We start from the raw sequence: 21,756 nt of genomic DNA, 5'->3' as shown, positions 1-21,756 counted from the left end.
ATTGTTAGACAAGGGTTTTAAATCAGCTACCGTAACTATGCCCAGTCCTCTATTGGGAGATGGGGGGCAGGAAGAGAATTGAGGTTTTGAGAAGATGGAATTAACAATAAGATACTCTCCATTGTCATGCTTTGTCAAATGGTTAACTTCCAATAGTAAGTTTGAGAAATAAACTATGAAATTTTGGTTAAGAAACTATTGCCAGATTGCTTCTGTCAGCAGTTGAACTGGTTTGGCAGAACTTGAGTAAATCTATCTAGGTTATTTTTGAATGTAAATTTCTACTTGGACATTCTTGAGCACAAAAAAAAGGCCATACCAAAGGGTTTTTCCCAGGCAAAATTTAAACATCAAAACTTGGCTTATCACTGCTTCTCATTGAGAAATGTATTTGTTGTATGACAGGTTTTAGAATCTTAAAATCAGTTTGCCTTAGTGCAGTGTATGAATGTTACCGTTCTGTATCTACCTCACCATGCTAGATAACTACCCTGGGCTTCCCTGGCAGCCAAGCCCTAGACTGGAGAAATTAAGAACCTAGACTGATGAGGCCGGGGTTCCAATTGCAGCTACTCCATCTACTAGACTGTAGACAATTATTGGACCTCTTCAGAGCTTTATTTACTACAGGAAACTTCAAAATCAAAGTACCTAAGTTACAAGATTATGTGGATTAAGTTAAATAATTAATATATGCAAATTGCTTTAATAACAGCTATCTTCATGAAGATATTTTCAGTTCAACGTGGCAATGGTATAGCATAAAATTTGTGGTTAATGAAAAGGATTTTCCCAAGTCAGTTCATTTAAATTCTGGTGTTTGGAGAAGCAGTGGAGGAGTTATGGGAAGCCTTACTTTTTTAAATTGGTCATTTAAGGTATTCATTTTCTATTTTGCATAAAGAGGCATCTCCACAATTCGATATTTATTCTTATTAAGAAAATAAATTCAGAAAGATGTGCAAGTGGAACCTAATGCACAGTGAAGATTCAGAAGACAGACAGTAGGAGAGTATTAATCTCGCTGTGCTTCAAAATAACGTAATAGAATTGAAATTATAGTCATTGTGACAGTACTGGTAAAGGATTTTAACTTTTTTTAAAAGAATGTTTTATTGTAGCATTGATAGTGATTTTTTGGGATTTACATTAAACCAGAATCCTGTGAAGAACTTGGAAGTAATTGGGTATTTAATTTTATCCTTATATTGTTTATTTTCTTGCTGCTTCCTTCAGAACTCTGGAATGGATCCCATTTTGCCTTGAAATTGTTCCTGCACTGGCAGTGGGTTTGCCTGGCACAGTGTGTCATGCCAAACAGACAAGACTCGTAGGATTTGTGTTCCTCTTGCTTTGCTAGATTTTTAGTAATATTAATGAGGGTAAGAGAACTGTAGATTTCACACAGCCATAAATTCTTAAATACAATTTCTTGTATTTTTTATTTGTCTTTTGTCTTTGAACTTTCCTTTTACTATGCCTTTATATTCTCATCAAACCTCCTTTTTGTAATTTTTTTTGTTGCTCTTTCCACCTTAATCTCTTCCTTGTCTCAGCCGTATTCTCACTTTCTCCCTGTTTCAACCATATCCAGTACTTGACTTTACCATAACATCTTTGTCTCAATATATCTAAAACTGGTAAGAAAATATTCAACCTCAGTTTCTCCTTTAACATTTCATTGTTAGTTTCAGTAATCTAAGTGATAAGTGAATTCTTGTTTTCAGATTGTTTTTTCATTGCTCATTTATTTCTCCTTTTTCTTTTTTCTTTTTTTAAGATTTTATTTCAGGGAGAAAGAGCATGTGAGGAGATGCAGGAGAGGTGGGAAGGGCAGAGGGAGAAGACACCCTGCTGAGCAGGGAGGCTCAGTGAAGGGCTTGGTCCCAGAACCCTGGGATCATGACCTGAGACGAAGGCAGACACTTAACTGGCTGAGCCACCCAGACACCCCTATTTCTCCTTTTTCTGTAGAAAACTTTATCAAGCTAGTATTTATAACTATTCCACAGTTTATATTTCCTTTAATCCATCCTATCTCACCTTGGTCTATTTCTTGGGATTACATTGTTCCAAGTAAGAGCATAGTTCTCTTTTCTGTTTTAAAAGCATAATTTTAGGGGCTCCTGAGTGCCTCAGTCGTTAAGCGTCTGCCTTCGACTCAGGGCGTGATCCCAGAATCCTGGGATCGAGCCCCACATCAGGCCCCTCCGCTGGGAGCCTTCTTCCTCTTCCACTCCCCCTGCCCATGTTCCCTCTCTCACTGCCTCTCTCTCTGTCAAATAAATAAATAAAATCTTTTTTAAAAATAAATAAATAAATAAATAAAAGCATAATTGTAGGGGCACCTGAGTGGCTTAGTCAGTTAAGCATCTGCCTTCAGCTCAGGTCATAATCTCGGGGTCCTGGGATGGAGCCCCAAGTGGGACTCCCTGCTCGGTGGGGAGTTGGCTTCTCCCTCTTCCTTTGCCCCTCTCCCACTGTCCCTCCCCCACAGTCTTGCTGTCTCAAATAAATAAAATCTTTTAAAATAAATAAATAAAGTCGTAATTCTACTTTTTAAAAAAAGGCATAATTCTAAGCCTCATCCAGAAACAAAATCAAATATTGGCTACACTCAGTTGCCTGAGCCACCTAAAAATAAATATTCCTTTTGCATCAACTAAATTTTAGAGGGAATCTTTGATATGAACACTGGAATAGAATGATAATCATTGCTGTAGTTCAAAATGTGTCATTACAAACTTAACACCTTTATTCGATGTTAGCCTTTTCAGCTTTATATTCTATATAAGAGAGTATACATTATATTAATGAATGTAGTATTATCTTTATAAGTTTCATAACAAAGTTTAATTTCCTAACCTCAGTTGCTTAAAATTTTGAAGAAAAAACATGATTTTGAATTTAAATTTTATTGCATTTTCCCCCAGCTTTATGGAGGTATAATTAATAAATAGAAAATATATATATTTTCAGTGTACAGTATGATGGGCTTATTTTTTTTTAAGATTTATTTATTTGGGGGGGGCTGGGAGGGGCAGAGGGAGAGGAAGAGAGAGAATTTCAAGCAAACTCGCCGATGGGGCTCCATCTCACGACCCTGAGATTGTGACCTGAGCTGAAGTCAAGAGTCAGACATTTAACTGACTGAGCCACCCAGGCACCCCCAACATGATGTTTTGATACATGTATACATTAAGAAATGATTACCATAGTCAAGCCAATTAACATATCCATCACTTTACATAGTTATCTTCTTTTTCATTGTGATGAATACATTTAGGATTTACTCTTTTACAAATTTCAAGTACACAATGTGGTAGTATTAACTATAATCACCATGCTGTACATGAGATCTTCAGAACTTATTCATCCTGCATAAATGAAACTTTGTACTCTCTGACCAACATCCCCCACAACTCCCCCCACCCCAAAAAAAACCCTGGCAACCACCATTCTACTCTTCTACTCTACTTCTATGATTTTGGCTTCTTTAGAGTCCACATATAAGTGAGATCATGCAGTATTTGTCTTTCTGTGCCTGCCGTATCTTGCATTGGGATGATGTCCTCCAGTCTACGGCCATACCATCCTGAACGCGCCTGATCTCATCTGATCTCGGAAGCTAAGCAGGGTCGGGCCTGGTTAGTACTTGGTTGGGAGGATGATGTCCTCCACATCCATGTTGTCTCAAACAACATGATTTCCTTTTTTTTTTTTTTAAGGTTGATATATTCATTGTGAATGTGTATGTGTGTGTGTGTATATATATATATATATGTATATATGTATGTGTGTATATATATATATATGTATATATGTGTGTATATATATATATACACACATATATATATGGTTAGGGAGACTGACTCCCCACATAGTTGAAAATCTGCATATAACTTGACTCCCCAAAAACATAACTACTAGTAGCCTACTATTGACCAGAGGCCTTACTGATAACATAGTCGACTAACACATATTTTGTATGTGTATTATATACTGTATTCTTACAATAAAATACAGAAAATAAAATATTAAGAAAATCATAAGGAAAATACATTTACAGTACTGTACTGTATTTACTGAAAAAAATCTGCATAGAAGTGGACCTGCACAGTTCAAATTGATGTTGTTCAAGGGTCAGCTGTACAATATTCCATTGTATATTTATATACACCACATTTTCTATATGCATTCATCCAATTATGGACACTTAGGTTGAATCCATATTTTGGTTATTGTGACTCATTTCTTTATTTTTCAAATTGGTTTTTAAAAGGAATAAAACACTTTCACTTTTAGTGCTAAATATAAAAAAAGGCTAGCATTGGGGAAAATCTACATTTCTTTCTTTAAGATGTTGATATCTAACAGATCCTGGACTCCCAACACAAACACACAGAAAAAGTTTTCCATTAGCTTTGCATTAAGAATAAATCTGGTTTGGGACTAACAAAAATATTAGCCACTTTTTCTTTTCCCTCCTTAAATATCATTGCATATTCAACTGGCCCTGGAACGTATATTTTTTATATGATACCCATCTATGAGAAACTTAAATTGATTTACACTAAAACAAAATTCTCCCAATTCACATAAGAGGCAATTTAAGGAATCATTTCACAACATCTTTCAACTGTTTAAAATGGGTTTATCTTAATGATTTAGTTGAATGACTTATCCAGCGCCATAGTGGAAGTGTAAATGAAAAGTACGACGTGTAAAGCTCTTATTTCAGTATTCATTCCACAAGTTCGGCATTTCCAAACTAGTACTTGGAACAGTTTATAATGTTAAGTATTTTAAGTTTTAGTACCTCAAAATAAACTCATTTGTTGAATGATTTAACGTTTAAAGCCTCCTAAAATATAACGTTCAAAGTTCCCTTGCTTTCTTATTTGAAGTTGCAGTAACTTCAGCGTCCTGCAGTGCAGGGTCCGCTTGGATAATAGTTGAGAATAGAAAGAAAAATACAAGTTACCTCTTTTAATGTTTGCTTACTCTATGGGATGCTCTAGGAACTGCATAGTCTTCATTAAGTAAAGTAATTTAGCATTGAAAAGCAAGTCTTGAGTTTCTGGGGAGAGTGTTGGGAGTTGCCATTGACTACACTTAATTCTACATCCTTTGAAAAATAAATGATTGTTTTCAGAAAGTTGTGTCAGATAGCTACAATGGAAAATAGCATAGATATGCTATACCCATTCTAGATAAACCCCAGTGTAAAACTGCTTGCCATTGTTGTCATTTGTTAAACTAACAGGTTAAAAGGTCCCTTTTGAAATTTTTTCTTGGTATGCTGGAGACCTAAAATTTTCATTCGAACTATATCAAGATATTTATTTGGTGTAAATGATAGAAGATGCAGTGTATTGCTTAGTACAATCATAATGTTTTTCTTCAATAAGAATAACAAAAATAATAGTAAGCAGGACTGTGTTCCTAATCCCAAAGAAGCTGAAGACCTTAAATTTACATACTTCATGGAAATTTCTCAATAAGAGAATCCTCCCTTTACCCCTTACCATTACACCTGAGGAATCTTTTCCTGATAAATTCACCCACACCAGTTATCAAATCTAAATGTCAGAGGGGCACCTGGGTGGCTCAGCCTGTTAAGCATCAGCCTTCGGCTCAGGTCATGACCCCGGGGTCCTGGGGTCAAGCCCCTAGTTGGGTTCCCTGCTCAGTAGGGAATCTGCTTCTCCCTCTCCCTGCCACTCTCCCCCACCCTGCCCCCACTTTGTGCGTGTGTGTGTGTGTGTGTGTGTGTGTGTGTGTGTGTGTGTGTTTTCACGTCTCTCTGTCTCTCAAATACATAAATAAAATCTTTTTTTAAAAAATCTAAATGTCAGAGAAGTAGGTTGACACAGGTTATTCGCCAAACCATAAGAAGTCTATCATTCTTTTCCTCCCTTTTCCTTCACCTTCATCTCCTCATCTCCATCCCAACCCCCTTGTTTTTAAGGGTTCTTTTAACATCAGAAGCAATCATTCCAGTTACTAATTCCCAAATCAGTTCTTTGGAAACTGGAATAGTCTTTACAGTCTTTTCTGTAAATATCTTCATTTTTAACAGAACACAACGGGCTTTTGAACAACAGAGGTTTTGAACTGAATGGGTCTACTTCTATGTGGATTTTTTTTTATAATTACAGTACTATTTTTTCTCTTCCTCATGATTTTTGTAATATTTTCTTTTCTCTAGCTTACTTTATTATAAAAATATAGTATATAACATACAAAATATATGTTAATAGAGTATGTTATCAGTAAGTCTTCTGGTCAGTAGTAGGCTATTGGTAATTAAGTTTTTGGGGAGTCAAAAATTATACATGGATTTTAATACATAGGGGTTGGCACTTCTAATTCCACATAGTTCAGAAGTCAACTCTACTTCTTTTTGGTTCTTTCTGGCTCCTAATAAAATAATTTTGTTTCATTCTGAGGATTTCTGGTAGTAAATTTTAAAAGGAGATTAATCATTTTGTTTAATCACATATTTTGATTTGTTTAACACTAAATTGTCAAATGTATCTGTTCTCTTAATATTACCTCTTCTCTGATTTTGTTGATACAGATTTAGTATCTTTCATTTTATTTGTTATTTTTTTAGTAAACTCTCTACCCAACATGGGGCTTGAAGTCATTACCCCCAAGATCAAGAGTCACATGCTGTACTGACTGAGCCAGCCAGAAGCCCCTTAATATAGTATCTTTTAAAAAGTTTGCTTTCATACTTATGGCATCCTGAATGGTTGGGTATCTTTAAAATGTTGCCTTTCTTCCTAGTCCACACTAAAATCCATTGAATGTTTTAATTGCACATAACACAAAAGAAAATCCTTGTCTACTGCTTTTAAAAAGAAATTGAGTGTAAAATGTCTTCTGATGTGACTGCTTTTCAAGCTCAGTAAAACACTTTTAATCCAGAAGAAGACATGGCCTAAATGTTTGCCAGACAAAAAGTGTGCAGTAGCAAATGATATTTATTTTACTGCACTCTGACAACATATAATATATAAAATCAAATTGTTTGGGTTGCCGAGACTTTATTTTACTAATTAAAGGACTACTCCATTTTAGAAATGTTAAGCAAACACTCTTATTTAGAAAAAGCCAAAAAAGTAGAGCAGTAAACTGAGATAAATTGGAGAAGATAATAATAAAAAAAAAACTGGAATCAAGGCTTTTTCTTAACAAATAAAACTCCTAAAAAACTGAAAGAACTTTTTGAATAGTAGGATTAAAAGGGGTTATACTCGGATGATAAGAAACAGTGAGATAAAATTATCCATTTTAATAATGGCTACAATGACCTTCAATCTTAAAAAGTAGCTAAATACTGTCCACAGTTTCAGTTTGAACTTAAATAAGACCTATAAACTTTTGATAGAATTATAATTTATGATTGTATAATATTAAGACATTTTCAAATCTTTGAATTTGTCAGTTTATGCCTTTAGAAGATACACAACGTTTTCTAGGTATGATTAAAGATTGTTTTAAAATCTAAACCGTACAGTGGATTTACTACATGTTCTTTAATGTTGACTTTTAGGTGTCAGAATAAATGTAATACCAGGATAAGCCACAGGGTGGGAGTGAAAGGCAAGAACTTAGCTTCAGAAAGTAGCTTAAATACATCATTGTGCTATCTTTAAAATGCTTGTTAAATGCTAAGGTGCTGTAGCTTGTTTTTCTTTCTTCCTCTAAATATAGCTGCATTCCTCAGCAAAGAATCCATAACAAAATACAAAGACATTGATTTAAACATATAGGCCAATAATGGGAAAGAAGTAAATACACCATACACACAGGTATTTTTTCCCCTAGTTGCTGGTCATACCAGGTGCTTGATAATCAAGAGTAACAATTTCAGTCAGTACTTGAATTTGAGGAAAGTTCTTGAATTGTCAGTACTGGAAATAGTAATTACAGAAGCTACCAGAAATACTTCTTGTCTCCATCCTGTTTTTCTACCTTAATTTTCCTTTTTCCCTGATTGTTCTCATTTAAAGAAAAAAAAATCTATGTATATAATCTGTAAGCTACCTAAATTTATTTCTCCATGAGGAAGATGAATTTTCCATTGTATTTTCTGTTAACCCATTCTCATTTGAGTTTAGAAGCAATTTAAAGTGGTAATTCTTTTGTATCTTTAAGGTAAGAAGACAAGAGGTTTCTTCTCCTAGAAAAGAAACTTCACCAAGGAGTCTTGGCATTCCTTTATTCCATGAAAGGTAGTTCTATATCCTTTTTTGCCAACTCTAAAAATCATAAATATTGAAATATGTTTTTATTTACATATTTTAAAATTTTGCAATTGTAACAAAATAGCAGCATTTTAGAACTAGAAGAGACCAACCCAAGGCTCCTCTATGTTAAAATGACGTATGTAAGTCATACAGTGAAAAGCGGAGATGGGTCTAAAAACTAAATTAAAGCTCTAATTAATAGACAAAGTATTATGGCCACATCATTTTATATGGACAGATTTTAATGTAAAATGAGGAACATTCAATTTTCTTCTATTTAAGATGTTTACTGAGAATAAAAATCAATACATTGAAATTTCTAACGTGAGAATGAGACAGCCAGCAAAAGTGTGATATATGAACAAGTAGATATGCTCATCTGTGCTACATGTATGTATTAGAACTTTTAATTTATCGCTTTCTTTGTGCCTTTGTGCTTGGCTCTCCAAACATTAGAGTAGTTCTTTAGGACATTTTCTAGGATTTTAAATTAATTTTTTTAACTTTAACGTTTCAGTAATTATTTTGCGGTTTATAAAATGGTGCTATTTAAGTTTAATAATGATAAAAAGTATTTAAAGATAGAGCCTTATATTTTAAAATATTTAATTTTAGGGCTTATGTAGAGAAGACTTTCCAGGATCTAAAAGAAGAATTTCATAGGATACGCATGCTAGCAAAAGCACAAAAAGACCACTTAAGCAAACTTAACGTACCAGCCACTGCAACTGGTAAGGTTTGATTTAACACACAATAATATTAATTTGATTGATAGAAATTTATTTCTTTTTGATTGTGAAAACATTTCTAAATGCTTATTAAGTGCTAAGGATCTGCAGTTTGCGCCTCACACCACTCATAATGGGTAAGTGCTGTCTAAGTTCTGTGCTGTATTACAACATTATTTAATAATTGGCTTTTTTCTCTCTTTATTGTGTGTGGGACTATATAGAAAAAATTGAGTGATGTAATTGCTAATCATCTTAATGAGAAGTCCCACCTTGAAAAAAGTACAAAACAAATATAGGAAATCTCTCAAAGTTTTCAGTTGCTATTTGGGGGTTTAATTAAACATGAATTCATAGGTTACTATGCAGCCTGAAGCTGTACTACCATATATGAGCTAAGTAAAATTAAAAAGTCAGGTTTGTTTTTAACTTCTGCTTGAAAGTTGATTGAACGCTATGGATTTTTATAATTTGGTTCAAGAAGTAAACATTTCTCATTTCGTGAGGCCAGTTCTGTTGGAGATACAAAGTACAAATTTAGTATAAAATATAACTTAAAAGGAACATCTGTTTTACACATGTGATATGGTGTGTTTTTTAAAACCTTTACCCTTTCCTAAAACCCTGAACTGGTGTTTGCTTCAGTCGTTCATATGAATAGCAAAATACCAGGGATTGAATCTGGCTACCAAGCACTTCTGTAAACAAAAGGAAGGTAAACTGATCATTTGAAATGATAAACTCTCCTTTACCTTTGTGATTTGAGATATTCTGCATTCAATTCCCAAGAGATGTGATTTACAGTTTTCACTCTGAAAGATGTTGCAGCAGTGCTAATACCCCTTTAATTAAAGATCACTTTCCATTTCTAACAGCTCTTATATCTAGGCTATTTAGAAATCATTTTATAGTGTAAATTCACTTTTTGCATACTACTACCATTTTATTTTCAGAAAAGGCACACAGTGTGGTAGAGAAACAAAACAATCTGTGTAGACAGACATAATTTATTTCTTCCCCTCCCTCCCTTCTACCTCCCCAAAAAGAACTCTAGTTCTTTCACCTGAGTCTTTGTCATTTTCATGAGAAGTTGATCTTTTGTGTAAGCTAAATGCACTAAGTACTTCTGAAGTAAAAGAATTATTTTTATTTAAAATGTACTAGCTATAGAGATGTGGTATGTAGAATTCATAAACATGATTTTTTTAACATCAGCATCTTATCAAAACACTGTAATGGTGATATATTCATTGTTACACAGAGAACCTACCCCATTATCAATGGCTTAATACTTTGACCATTTTTAAATTGCACAGGTCTAAATCTGAGTATGTATCTGTCAACTAGAACACTGAGTGTTTAACTTCAATTTCTTCCCCACTAAAACTGCTTCTTAATGTTATTTTTGTGTTTTATATTAAATGTGTCACAAATAAAAAATACAACATTATTCTTAAAATATTTTAGATCTGTGCGCCACAGACTCCAGTGAAGTTTGGTGGGTCCAAACAAAAACCAAAATATTAAGTATTATTCTGGTAGTAGTAGGTCAAAAAGGGAAAGAAAGAAAAATATTTTGGAAAAAGATGACTATTCAGACTTTTTAAGGATGAACATTGCATTGAATAAAAATATAAAGAAAGCATTTCAAATGTGATTTGCATAATGCAGCTGGAAATTAGCGTTATTGTCCTCATGTTATTTTTTGTGAAAATTTGACTTTTACTTTTAGATAAACATATGATTCATGAAAAATTGCTGAGTTAGTAGAATTGTACATTTCCTTTTTTCTCTCATTCACTTACAGCAATAGCCTTGAGAAGGGATAAAGATAAAATGTATGTTTAAGCAAATGTGGCTTCGTAAAAAGTATTATTTGGTCCATAAAGGAGGATCCTATTTCAAGAGAGATCACAAGAGTAGAATATAGGATTGCAGGTTACAAACAACCATCAGATCTTTTTGTTTTGTCAGTATATAAAGTAATTAAACTAAGAAGAAGTCTAAATGGACAGCCTGTACTTAAAATTTAGAAATCTAAAAACGTTTCTCATTTTGGTGGTGTTTTTTTTTTCCTGCACAAATAAGTGTTCTTGAAATAAACAAAATAGAAAAGCAGTTTGCTCCACCTGATCATGTTTCTCAGTATAGTGTCAGGATGACAAGTACTTTTATGTACCTCGTTAATTCTTTTTTTATAGTAACTCATTGCTTGAACAGGTTAATTCAGAAAATTATTTTAATGTGGCTGAGGTATGCCCACGAGCTATACCAAAAGAAAATACCTGCTTTATTATAGCTGTTTTGAGTTTTCCAGGTTTTGTTCACAAGGGCGATAGGTCAACTACTGGAAAAGAAATTCAGAACACATTTCTATCATTTGGGGGACTCTTCAATATATATAGAAAGCAGCATGTTTGATTTAGCATAATGTTTCAGAGCACAGGCTCTAGAATTAGGTTGCCTGGGTCCCAGTGCCAGACCTACCACTCATTCATTAGCTGTGTAGCCTTGGAAGTAATTTCTTCATGTCTCAGTTTCTTCACATGTAAAGTGGGGAAAATACAGTGCCTACCAGGTGGCTATTTTGAGTATGAAATGAACGAAGGCAGATACAATGATTATAACAGTGCATGGCATGTAGAAGTGCAGTTAATGTTAATAGTTGTCATTAGCAGCGGCAGCAGATTCGTCATCATCATTCTCCCTGTTCTTGTGAAGATCGTTTTGATAAGCCTTTCCTCCTCACGTGTTAGAGAATTTGGTTACCTCAGCAGTTGATTTTCCTGATTTGCTTTTTGCAGTTAGCAAATATTACTTACAAAGAAAGTACTGTTTCCTAGAATTTCCTGCTACTCTTAAGTCTACTATCAGGAAAAATAACTAGAGTTAATGGACTTTAAGACACCTCCAAGGACAAAGAAATCCTGCCAAACAATTGAGCTTGGTCTCAGTTACTGCACCACTCCCCATCACACATAGATTGTCTAGTGAATGTAGATTATCCTGCTAGGCTCTGTTGGGAACAGAATATAAATTCATTTAGAATACATTTATTGAGGACATACTCTGTGCCAGGCACTGGACAGGGTACTGGGGTTAAGTGGGAAACAAAACAGTTGATCTTAAGAAACCTACTATAATGGGAGCAAGAACAGTATACTTGGAAACATAATGCAAAGTGTTTAACCCTCAGGGCACCCAGGAATCATGCCTAAACCAGACTTGGGGAGCCAGAGAGAGCTATCCGGAGAAATTAATGTCTATACCAAGAAATGAGGGACAAATAAGAGTTAAAGAGTAGTCAGAGAGGACACTTCCGGCAGTCTGCACAGCGTGTACAAAGGCCCAAAGACAGGAAAGCTTGGCTATTTCGGAGAACTGTACAAAGTTCCCCACCATTATAGTTGTGGCGAAAGGTGAGAGCGTGGAGAGGACCAAGGGCCAGTCATAAACAGTTTTATATGACTTTTCTGAGGGATGAGGCTTTGGAGAGCCATGAAAAGATTTTATTAGGAAGGTAAAAATGACCAGATTTGTACTTTAGAAAAAAATAGGGAGCACTGTAGAGAATGGATTGGATATGAGCTAAATTTTAGAGGCAAAGAAGCAGTTCAAAGGCTGTTGTAATCCAATAAGATAAGGTGGTACGTACTAAAGAGAGGTAGTAGGTATATAAGAAGGTAAACCAAAGAAGTTGGTTGCACTGTACTACCATCATGTCCAAGCAGAAAATATCTTGTGTCGGAAAGTGCTGTGGCAAAACATGGAAAGGTGTGATGAGAGTGCCAGGACCAGAGGGAAAGGAACGGACATTTGTTAACTGGCCACTAACCTGGACAGAATTGTGCAGGGCATGCTCTGTTTCAGCCAGCATCCTTGGGAAAGCCTCCTTTTGTGAAGGTCCAACTCCTCTGATGACTACCTTTTAAAGTGCTGATTTTTTTTTTTTTAATTTCTACCTTTTGTCCGTTTAATGAAAATGACACATTACCAGTCTCCAGCCTTACTGTCTTCCTAGGTAAGATTGTGGAGCACAGTTTAGCGTTTTCTGATGTCTCAGGATCATCGACATGGAGAGTGCTTTGATCCTTGTTTTTTTGCGTTGAGAGATGTAGCCCTTATTGGTCCTACACCAGATTATAGTGTTTTCTGAGTTCTTATATCTGCTTTTTTCTTGTCTCCTCTCATGCTTTCAGCTCTTGTTGATATAGATCTGTCTTCAACAAATCCTGTCCCTACCTTTTAATTTGCTGCTTCTAACCAGCTCTGAGCTAGGGAAATATCATCATGCTCGTTAGAATAAATCTAAAAAGAGAATAAGAGCAAAATGCATGTATCTGTGGGCCTTTTGGCTCTAATTCTGACTCAGAAGCTCTATTTACTTACTTTCTAGCTTTTGCCTGTGTCCTAGAGAGCTGAATTTGTTCTAGAGAGCTGAATTTGTTGGATAAGGAGCTTCTAGTTAAATGAGCTGCAGAGGCCATGATATCTACCTGATATCTACCTACTAGCTTCAGAGGCCTGTATATAAAATGAGAGAATTACATATTCACATGCAGTTTTCTGAACATGCATCCCAAAATTTCATCCTTCTTTTGCCTCTGCTGCCTTCTTCCTCCCCAACCCCCACCACTGCTACTCCCTCACATGGGTTATTGAGACTATACAATGGCCAAATTGATTGGTGAGACACTTTGTCACACAGTGATATTAGGGGTAATAAATGGCCTAATTCATGTAGATTCTTAACCTGTATAATGTTATATAGGCCTAGTAAGGATTTTCCTTTTTAACAACTTATTTGTCTAAGCAAGCTCACAGTTGCAGCTTCCATTACTGACAAAATGTTTAAATGTATACACTACAAGCAAATGTTTTTTAAGCATAGAGCAGTATAACTGTGAACAAGATGCAAAGCTTACAGCAAAGACCTAGGAGAAGACAAAGCAGTTTAGCCGTGACTAAGAAGCTAGGTTCCCATTCACCCACTGGAGACTGCTAATATTCCTGTGGAAGGCGGTAGCAAATGTAAAAAATCCCAGTTGTCTTCAGTTGCTATACAAACTGATAGAGAAAATAATATTTATCATCTGTCCAAAGCTAATTGAACATTGAGATTTTTAAGAATGATTGGAATGCAACTGTTTTCCTTTTGTGCTCTTTTCCTTGCAGAAACACAGTGCTCTCTCCCTGTACAGTGTACGGACAAAACAGAGAAACAAGAAGCGCTGTTTAAGCCTCAGGCTAAAGAGGATATAAATAGAGGTGCACCATGCGTCACATCTGTCACACCGAGAGGACTGGGCCGAGAGGAGGAAGATACCTCTTTCGACTCACTTTCTAAATTCAATGTCAAGTTTCCACCTACGGACAATGACTCTACTTTCTTACATAGTACTCCAGAAAGACCCAACATCCTTGGTCCTGTCACATCTGAGGCAGCATGCCAGGATAAATTTAATATGGAGTTCAGAGACAACCCGGGAAACTTTGTTAAAACAGAAGAAACTTTATTTGAAATTCAGGGAATTGACCCCATAGCATCAGCTATACAAAACCTTAAAACAACTGACAAAACAAAACCTTCCAATCTTGTAAACACGTGTATCAGGACAACTCTGGATAGAGCTCCGTGTTTGCCACCTGGAAACCATAATGCATTATATGTAAATACATTACCACTTCAGGACCCGTCTGATGCACCTTTTGCTTCACTTGATTCCCCGGGAAAAGCTATCCGAGGACCACAGCAGGTAACCGTTTTGCATTAACAAATATATTATGTGTGAACACACATTTTGCCATACATGCACAGATATGCATCTTTTTTAGGTTATCAGTCATCCTTCTTAAACTAATGACTAGCTACAGTTAAGGGTTTTAATAAAAAACCCAGGTCCTATAATAAATGACATGAAATTTGAGAAGCTGAATATGGTAAAGCTCTATTATGAAGTACCTTAAAATGTAGGGCACATTTTAAAATACATGTCAGCTTTGTCCGTACCTAGTGTGTGTCACTTTCTTAGTCCCTTATTCAAAGCTTTTTACTCAGCATCAGTGTTACAATAGGATTCTTTGTTAAATTTCATACTGTGAAACAAATGACATTTTTTTATTAAAAAGTTTGTGCGTGTCATATTCCTCTTTACAAGAATGCATGTTTTTCATAAGTAAATAATTGCATCGTGTATTCCTATTTATCAAAATAAGTGAACTGTCTTTCACCTAATACTTCCATTACATTCTAGTTATACAGTACGTAGATCCGTAGGGTTTGGTTTTGGTTTCTAATCTGGCAATGAACATGCAGCCTAATATATTTTTTAAATAGTCTCTGCATATGTATGATTTTAATCAAACACTTCAATGTTTCTAAAGCTCACACACTACTTACAGCCCCCCCCCCATCCACTACTACCCTCCCGTTTATCCAGGTTCTATCAGAGAATGGTGCTTAGTTTAAAAGAACAAAAACAAAAATTAATGCCTCTGAAGGCAAATGAAAATATATAATTGTTACAATAAGCAGAAGCTTGTGAAAATGCAGAATGGTGTAAATATCTATATAATTTGCACACATTTGTTTAATTTCTCTTTGCCTTGAGATACTTATTTTTAAAAATCCAACAACTTGATGAATACCCTTTGGCTTTCTAAGTACTCGTATAGGTTACAGACTTCTAAATCAGCATACAAAGGAGGCAGTAGTCAAGCTGTGGTATTTTAGTAGTGGGGGAAACTAGGCATCTCTGACAGTAAGCTTTAATTATAAACTCACTTATGTTCTACATTGTGCCTTATTTCACATCATAGTCTCAGTTATAGTTACTACTAAATGAAACAAATTAAACAATTTCTTTTATTACAAATAGAATTCCTGTGGAGCTGTGAAGTGCGTCGGTTCTAATGCTTGTTACTTTTTTCCCCATTATATCTCTTGCTTGTTCTTTTACTAGTTAGTCTGTGCGTTCATGTTTCAGTAGATGGCACCCTGCATTGTGCATTTGCTTTCTATGCTACAGCAAGGGAAACAGCTGGTATGTGATTACAACTTGATGGAAAAGTATTCAGCTTAAAAAATGCAGGAGAATTGGTGTTGAGCTGTCACAAGACATGGGGCATAAGGTTAGATAATTGATATTTTGGCAGAAAAGGCAAAGAAATTAGTTTGTTTTGAAGGCCACGTTGCAGTTTAGGATAGAAAGAATATTTCTTAATTTTTGAAAACATTTTGCCTTTTTATTTGTATTAATAAAGCTAATATAATAAATACAAAATTCTTGAATTGTTGGTAATGACAAAGAGAAGTGAAAAATTGAGGTTACATGTTTCAGATTTTTATTTTATATCAATCACTACTACTACTTTTTTATACATTCAGCTGTCATAACAAAGCCTAAAATATATCTGCTTATTTTTGCTCTATGTGATTTTCTTTTCTTCCTACTTTTGCTGAGTCAGTGAGTGGGGTCCCAACTGAAGTCTATGAAAAGATCAAATCTGAAAATCTGAACCAGTAACTCCTAATAGAGAAGGATAAACATGGACTTTGAAGATAAATTTGCAGTAGAAGATTGGCTCACCAAATGTAGAAGCTAAAGTGCTTCTAAGCTTATTTCTTAGTGTTGTATAGATCTTAAATAAGAATTGTCTTTAATGAAACAGTCTTTTATTTATATCTATATCAGTTTCCCATTAAAGTGATGCACATTAATCACTTTTACTTTTTGTTTAAACTGCAAACAGTAAAATTTAAATCTGGTTAACTCTAACTTATTTTTGCTTATATACTCAGTGTTATTACTGCTGTTTTTAATCATATTTTGTAAAGAAAATAATCCCAAATTTTAAAATAAATATTTTTAATGTTACTATTTTTTGTGATAAAATTGTCACTTCTTAAAAAGGGAATGACTTTGTCAATGTTATTATAAGCCTCTGCTCTAATATTTGAATGTATCTCGGTGCCTAGACAGACTTTGTATATTTACACCAACTGTACGCAGCTGTCCAGTAAAATGTTTATAAGAAGACAGTGATGTCGTGAAACTCAAATGCTTCAATCAGTAATACACTGTTTGTTGTAAATGATTGGTTAACTAGAATGAAAGAGATTGGTTAAGGGAATGAAAACTAACACTGTATCAGGTGTTGGACTAGGCTGTTACTATAAAAACATATTCGCAGTAGGAGCCCAAAGGGGTCTCTTTAAATTGACTTTTTGAGGTGATTCTCCTCAAAGTATCAGAAATTAGCTGTGTCAAGGTATACAAGAAAGCAAATTTTTTAAATAATTTGGTTTATAATATTTCAGGAAAGTAAGATATTCCAGTCAACAAACATTTATTGAGCACCTACTATTGAACTAAATGTTTTTTCTTGCCCTGCTAGATATTTTTTTAGAAGGAATAAATGCAGTATTTTCAGAAATTAAGTCTTGCTTATAATGGAGACAGTTGTGTTGAATTGTGATTTTCCATACTTTAAATAGGCAGCTATTGACAGGTTTCACTGTACTCAGTCACAAGAAAGAAAGCAAAACGATGCACTGTGTAACAAGAGCAAACTAAATCAAAAGAATGGATCCCATGTTAGATTTTGTTGGATGATTAAATATTTGAGGTTTCAAAAAACAACTGATCAGTGGAATTTGTTTAGTACTTTAAAAATTCCTTTTCTAAAACCAAAACTACACTTATTCCTGTATGTTTTATTCATTGTGTATTTGCTTATAAATAGCAAAATTTAAAGGGCTCTTGATCAAAATGCCAGTTTACACACCTCATGTCTCGTGTACTGTGTATTAAAAGAGCCCCATAACTTAAGGCTTCTGCTGGAAAATAGAAAAGATAGAATTTAATTTTCAGAAAGTGTTAATTATTGTCTGTTGTTCCAAAACTACTGCTGTTGTGATAACTGGTATTAAAATCTGCTGGAGGTATAACTGGAAAATTTTTAAATATGTGAAGATAAAGTGTGTGTATGGATTTTAGGTGACTCTTTAATCAAAGTTGAGCTGTGCCCTTAATGAAAAGAGAATTGAGTCATGTCTTCATGCTAGTGCTATGGAAAGGTAATTTGCTTTCGTATAAGGCTATTTTGTGTTTATGCACATAACCCACACAAAAAATTTGAATTTGAAATTCATTGTAAGTTGATTTTAAATACAAATAACAGAAGATGTTTTTGTTTGTTTCCTGCAGCCCATTTGGAAGCCCTTTTCTAATCAAGACAGTGACTTGTCATCGGTACTAAGTGACACAGGCTCAGAACTGCATATACCTCGAGTATGTGAATTCTGTCAAGCAGTTTTCCCACCATCCATTACATCCAGGGGGGATTTCCTCCGGCATCTTAATTCACACTTTAATGGGGAGACTTAAGATGCATTTGAAAACAGTTCTGTGTGATGATTCTATGTGATCGTCAAGTTCCATGTGATGATCTTGGGTTTGTAATACTATAAATACTTGATTGCAAACTTAGTTGAAGATCATTTATTGAAAAATAGCTATGTCACAGCTATTTGAGTTTTTTTCTAAACTTGCATTGTAACTGTCTTATTATCTTTTAAAAGATCATTCTGTATATAACTAATTCATTGTATTCATGTTTACAGTGTTCATTACCTTAATTTATGTTTGTTTCAAATATCTAAGCTTATTGCTTGGATTTCTAGTTAGATCTATTGAATTTGGTGACATCAAATGTTTATAGGTTTTTCACCTGCAAATTAGATTATTTATGCTATAGGTGATTTTTTTTTAATAAACCTATGATACAGAACAGCAGACAACATGAATGTCTAAGTAGATACCAAACCTGAGACATTTGTTGCCGAGTGATAAAATCACTGGTAGAATTATTTAAACACTTTATATTGTTTTGTTAAATAATATACATGGTTTTAAATTTTACTGTGTGTATAGCTACATGATGAGATGAGTTAAATATTTAAAAAGTTGTTTATGTTGTGATCATTAAATGTGTTCTTTGATCCTGAGTGAAAAAAAATAAAGGAATAAATCACATTTTGGGAAAGTTTATAACATTCATGTTTTCTAATTATAGAGGATATTATCAGATCTGGTGATATTTAATTATGAGTACTAGATCACTTTGAATTTAAAAATTATTTTTCAAACTAAACTTGCTAAAGAAACATGTTTGTATTTCCTGAGAGCAAATCTAAAGCCCTGTAAGGACTATCCACATTTATTGATTCATATTATAAGATGTTTACATTGTTGTTCAGAAATTTATTATTCATTGTCAGCACCTGATTGATGGCCACTGGAAGACATTTGAGAGAGGGTACCAAATCAGCAGGCTGCAAAATTTTGTTTGAAATGAGATTTCTCTTCCATTTTTCTTCCCTATTGTGATTGTTCTTTAGGTTTTCCTTTGCCTCCGATTTTTTAAAGTGTTTGAGGCATGGCTTCCATTTTAGAAAGTGAACATTGATTTGCAACTCTCAAAACAGGAATTTAAACCTTCTTTGGAGTAAGTGTTTTTAAAGATTGGAGGGTTTTAGGATGGGGGGATTTGAGAGGCCTCTGTGTCACAGTAAAGAGCCTTAACTCCTGGAAGAATGAGAATGGTGCCTCAACTTCTCAGGGTGCCAAGCACATCATGTTGACATCTTCCTCACCAAGGTGACATAGCGATTATTAGGCATTCACTGTGAAGGATTCTGAGACATGTACATCTTTCCTCCATTGCCACTGGGGCTGAATGGAAATACCTAGACAATTAGCCAAGTCTCTTCCCTACCTCCCACGCACCCAGCCTCGCCTCTCACTTACTCCTCCCCCCACAGACACAAAATTAAAAATAAAAACTTCTCAGCCTGTACCAGCCTGAATATACCTATCTCGCGAATGGGGATTCTTTTTCCTTCTCCTTTTGTAGAAGAGAAAGAGTCCCTCTCGCACGGTTGCCATCTACTAGCCTGCTGACAACCAAAGGAAATGGTAGCCCAGAAAGTGACTCAAGTTAAAGTGTTAGCACGGACTCTTCTCCAGTCCACCCTTTTCCCACCTCCAGCACTGTTACTAAGAGCGGGAAACTCGTTTCCTTTTGGGTCCCAGGGCTCCAACTTCCGAGGGAAAAGGCCCTCTTGGGCCACAGGAAATGCAGCCTGGAGAGCAGCCTCCAGTCCCGCACTGCAGAGGTGGCGCTGGCTGCAGCTCGAAAGGTGGAGTGGGCACCGGCCAGGTCTCCCCCTCTGTCTCTTATTACTAAGTCGTGCAGGGACTGCGTCTTGGCATCTGCTAAGCGTGGCCGGGTAAGAACAGCTCCCAGGTAAAAAAGCTGCACACACGAAACGCTGAGTCTGAAAAAACCACCCCCGCCGAGACGAGGCAGTTGTGAGCGGGATGCCTGAGAAGTGGGAGGTGAATGTCCTCGGGAGGGCCCCCCCGGTGCAGCTTTCCCCGGAGGCTGAGGCTGCTGCCAGCGGGGACATCTGCTTTCTTACACTCCAGCCTGGCTCACCCCGCCCCCTCAGCCCGGGTTGCGTGGTTATTTTACCAACACCGAGGGAGGGAGAGCTCGAGGAGGTAGAAAAGGGGTGGATGGAAGCTCAGGAGATGTTCTTCCCACTCCCCCACGTCCCCTCCTTTTTTTTTTTTTTTTTTTCTCACATTTTTTATTTTTTTTTTTTTTTCACATCTTTTAACCTTCAAGGTAAGGACTTTATAAATACGAAACGATAAACGTGCCCGCTGGCTCCCAGGCCCGCCTTCTGCTCGCGGGGCTCTCGGGTGCGGGGCCTTGCCCTTCTGTCCGTCGTCCCCGCAGTCGGGCCGGTTTGGGCGGCTGGGCCGGGCGCAGGGGCCGGCCTGGTGCGCTCCGCCTGTGGCGCCTTCTCTCCCGGGCTGCTGCCTCGACAGCTGCTTGTAGCTACAGTAATTAGACTGTCAGTGCTTGTTAGAGGAGAGCGGGGCGAACACGCTTCTGACAGCAGATTCCGAGACTCCCCAGTTTGTTAATTTCTAAGAGATCTTTAAAGCATTAATTGAGGTCTCCCCAACTCTCCCCTCCCGCCCCTCTCCCCAACTCCTCCCTTCCCAAAAATAAAGAGAAGAGAATTCTCTGCGCGTGGAAGCCGTGTTTCCCGCAAAACTGCCAGGCCGCCCCCGACTCACGCGCATACACCCTATTTTACATATACGCATATACGCGCACACGTATACGCGCGAGGTTAACTCCGCGGAGGCCTCGTCCAAATAGGAACCAGGATTGCATTTAAAATAATAATAAATAAGTAAATAAGTAAATAAATAAATAAATAAACTGGGGGGTGGGGAGGGAAGCAGAAGTCGGGAAGAAAAGAGAAAAGCAGCAGGCTGATTACGAGGTGTCAAAACTGCCAGGAGCAAGAAGGTGATAGCAATCAGGGGTGAGAAGAGTGCGGCATTCGTGCGGGGCAACTAATTATCCGTCTCATTTGAGAAGAGCAGCATTTGAGGCAGCAGCGTTCGCCTGCTGAACGGTGACAGATTGGCGCGGAGGAGAGGGGAGGTGTTAAAACAATGGAGCCGGGCGCGCGAGCGCTGCTGCATGCTAATCAGCCCTCCCTCCGCCTGCCTGCCGCGCTCCCTCCTTCCCCCCGGCCTCCCTCCTCCGCGCTCCCTCCTCCCGCCTGCGGCGCTCCCTCCTTTCCAGCGGGCCCGCCGCCGCCGCCGCCACCACCCGCTTCCTGCTCCCTCGCTTTCCCGCGCGTCCTTCCCGCCGCTGGCAAGTGGAACTCAGCCACC

At 36.6% G+C, this 21,756-nt stretch overlaps 1 protein-coding gene across 4 annotated transcripts in view; it reads left to right on the top strand.

The window, feature by feature from the left end:
- The window catches only part of TANK (TRAF family member associated NFKB activator), an 86,971-nt gene extending 67,945 nt beyond the window's left edge, over positions 1-19,026 (top strand). For 3 of the 4 annotated variants that reach the window (XM_040644580.1, XM_040644579.1, XM_040644576.1), the window contains exons 5-8: positions 8,170-8,246; positions 8,877-8,992; positions 14,165-14,745; positions 18,199-19,026. In XM_040644580.1, coding sequence (XP_040500514.1) covers positions 8,170-8,246; positions 8,877-8,992; positions 14,165-14,745; positions 18,199-18,378 — 954 coding nt within the window. In that variant the 3' untranslated portion in view covers positions 18,379-19,026. Of the gene's footprint in view, positions 1-1,236; positions 1,383-8,169; positions 8,247-8,876; positions 8,993-14,164; positions 14,746-18,198 lie in introns of those variants that run through there. The other variant, XM_040644586.1, reaches the window with a different exon arrangement.
- The last annotated feature ends 2,730 nt before the right edge of the window (positions 19,027-21,756 follow it).

The sequence above is a fragment of the Ursus maritimus genome, unplaced genomic scaffold, assembly GCF_017311325.1.
Source record: "Ursus maritimus isolate PB19 unplaced genomic scaffold, ASM1731132v1 scaffold_1, whole genome shotgun sequence".
Classification (NCBI taxonomy): domain Eukaryota; kingdom Metazoa; phylum Chordata; class Mammalia; order Carnivora; family Ursidae; genus Ursus; species Ursus maritimus.
This window is presented reverse-complemented; position numbering and strand designations above follow the sequence as displayed.